This window comes from Populus euphratica, unplaced genomic scaffold, assembly GCF_000495115.2.
Source record: "Populus euphratica unplaced genomic scaffold, PopEup_1.0 scaffold1749.1, whole genome shotgun sequence".
NCBI lineage: Eukaryota > Viridiplantae > Streptophyta > Magnoliopsida > Malpighiales > Salicaceae > Populus > Populus euphratica.
Genome location: NW_011501599.1, coordinates 5,957 through 8,811, shown reverse-complemented (window position 1 = coordinate 8,811; position 2,855 = coordinate 5,957). Strand labels below are relative to the sequence as shown.

The following is a 2,855-nucleotide window of genomic DNA, read 5'->3' as shown; positions in this document are numbered from 1 at the left end:
AAAAAAAATTATAGATTGATTTTTATTTATTTTTATAGCCCTCCTTTTTTTGCTTTCTCCGTATTATTAGTCTTTATTTTATTTTTTTCATTTTTAATTTTTTAAAAAATTAATTTTTAAGGAATAACCTAAAATTGAGTTATGACACATTTCTTTTAAACATTACCTCCTGCTTCATGCTTAGTAAAAATGCTTCACGATTTGTTACCATGCTTAGAAAAAATGCTTCATGATTTGTTACCATGTTTGCTTTTTTATGTGATACATCAACATAAAAAAAAGAGAGAGATACCGTGTAATGCATTTTATTTAATTTGCATAGTTGTTTTGCAGGTGATCTTTCATGTACATCTCCTAAAGGCAGTTTCCTACATATATATTTTTTTTAATAGAAAAAACCCACTCATAAGGTAATGTATATATTGCATACAGGAACTCCTCTTATTCACCAAATAGATCTTACATGAGTTCTTGATAAGGTCCTTGAAGAATAGTAAGAATTAACGGCCACCTGAAAGGAGGGACTCTGTAACCGAGGACGAACGTGCAAATGCCGTGTCCATAGAAGAAGGATAAGAATTGGCAAAGTCATCAAAACCTTCACGATGTGAAAATGTTAGGCCCCTTGCAGAAAGACAAAGTGGTGAAATGTCAGGTCGAGGAGCATCCTCCTCTAAGAACTGCACTACTTGGCGCATACTTGGCCTTGCTGCAGGCTCAGAATGAGAACACATCAAACCAAGTTTCAATACCAATTCCATTTCCTCTGCAATATATTCTGTACCCAAATTGGGATCCCCTGCCTCCAGAATTTCACCTCCAAGCCATCGACTAAACACCCAGTCAACCAAGATTATATCCTCAGTTGGCTGTATTGGCCTTCTACCAGAAGCAACCTCAAGCAGGAAGGCCCCAAAAGCGAACACATCAGTGCTTCTCGTGGCCTTTCCAGTTCGTGCATGCTCAGGTGCGAGATACCCAAGAGTTCCGACAACGTGGGTCGTTTGAGGATCTGTTCCATGGTCATACAATCTTGCAAGGCCAAAATCCCCTAATCTTCCATTCAATTCACCATCCAGCAAGACATTACTAGCCTTGACATCTCTATGAACCACAACCTGCTCCCATTCTTCATGTAGATATAATAGCCCTGAAGCTACGCCTTTGATGACTCTAAATCTTTGGCTCCAATTGAGGGCGACTGTTGGCTGGTCATAGAGGTATTTGTCTAGACTTCCATTAGGCATGTAGTCATATACCAAAAGTAGCTCTCCTTTACGCCGGCAGTACCCCAAGAGAGGGACTAAATTCCGGTGACGAAGGCGACCAATGCTGACAATTTCCGCCACAAATTCCCTCATCCCCTGTCTTGATTCATGGGACACCCTTTTCACTGCAATCTGAATCTTAGAGGCTGGCAAGACACCTTTGTAGACTCTGCCAAATCCACCACTACCCAACAGCTCCTCGTCTCTAAATCCTTTGGTGGCAGTATAAAGATCTTTGTATTTAAATCGGTGAGGCCCATAGTCAAGCTCCCAATCTTCTAGCACTTCTGCAAACTTCCTTGTCCTTCGTATGACATAAGATATACTCGAGACTGCTACTAAAACCAAACTTAAACAAAGCACAGGCAGTTCAATGGTGAAGAATTTGGATGTCTTCTTTGTTCCTACTCGAGGAAGCTTAGGAAGGTGAGAGATATCTAGTGCTTCAGCTAGGCCATTCATCTTGAAGCTCCAGCCTAACACATAATGGGACGTGAAAACAGAACCGGTGGATGATGAGAATCCGATATACATACTACTGTTTAACAATGGCGACAAATCACGAGAAAGAGTCAAAAGTGGTCTACTGGGTTTATCAACATCAATCGGAGCTATAGTGACATCAAGTTGCTTCTCCTTGCCATCATATTCCATCCAAACTTGCATTGGATGGCCACTAATTAGTGTCAAGTTTGTGAGCTTACCATTAAGTTGAGAATAATATCCCGCTGAAGCAGATCGTTCAGACTCTAAACCATTAATATCAATCCCAACATGGTTATCATCGATGTCATTGAACTCGCTGCTGTATATCGTGTCAAGCTCCACAGCAACAACATGGTTGGTCTGATTCCCATTGTTGGTCTTATTAAATAGACCAAGGTACTGGCTTGGAAGAGCTCCTGGGAGACCTCTTGTGGGTGCAATGACAAAGGCAATACCATGGCCACTAACAGTTGCATATTCGGGTATGATAGCGAAAACAAAGGTAGTGGAGAAGGAAAAAGCAGTGCTATTTATAGAGTTCTTGAAGGTTACTGGGTTTGGATAGAAGGCGTGACTCTTTCGTTGCTTAGTTTCATTGGTTAGCCTCAAAAGGCCATTCGAGGTTAACTCAGCTAAGCCGTCAAGGCTTAGATTAGTGGATCGGAAGCCAGAGTAGGTGAAGTTGAAGTTGAGTTCTTGAGAGGCTGCTATTGCTAAGCTAAATAAGACATGCACCATTAAGACAATCCTGAATAACATTGCAACTGTATTCGTCTCTACACACCAGTTTCTTGTTCATGTTGTGAGTTATAATGGAGTATCCACGCCATCCAAGAGTCAATGATAGAGCCAATTAGCCAAACAATGAGGAGAATCTTTGCATTCAATGGTTGAGATAATCTAACTTGTCAAACTTCCAGGTTGATGTGAAAGCACAACCCTAATTTTAAGGCAATATGAAAGATTAGTCAATTTCGGCAACTCTTATGTGAAATTTCGCGGTTAGGCATAGTTACAGTTGAATAATTTTTTTATTAAATTTAATTTTTTAAAAAAATAATTTCTTCGGTATTTTATATTATTTTTATATGTGGATGTGAA

At 39.9% G+C, this 2,855-nt stretch overlaps 1 protein-coding gene across 1 annotated transcript; it reads right to left on the bottom strand.

Moving 5' to 3' along the window:
* Window positions 1–274: 274 nt before the first annotated feature.
* On the bottom strand, window positions 275–2,572 carry LOC105118137 (L-type lectin-domain containing receptor kinase IV.1-like). Its single transcript, XM_011016010.1, has one exon. The coding sequence runs from the start codon at window positions 2,511–2,513 to the stop codon at window positions 501–503; it is 2,013 nt and encodes a 670-aa protein (XP_011014312.1). The 5' UTR covers window positions 2,514–2,572; the 3' UTR covers window positions 275–500.
* Window positions 2,573–2,855: the final 283 nt, after the last annotated feature.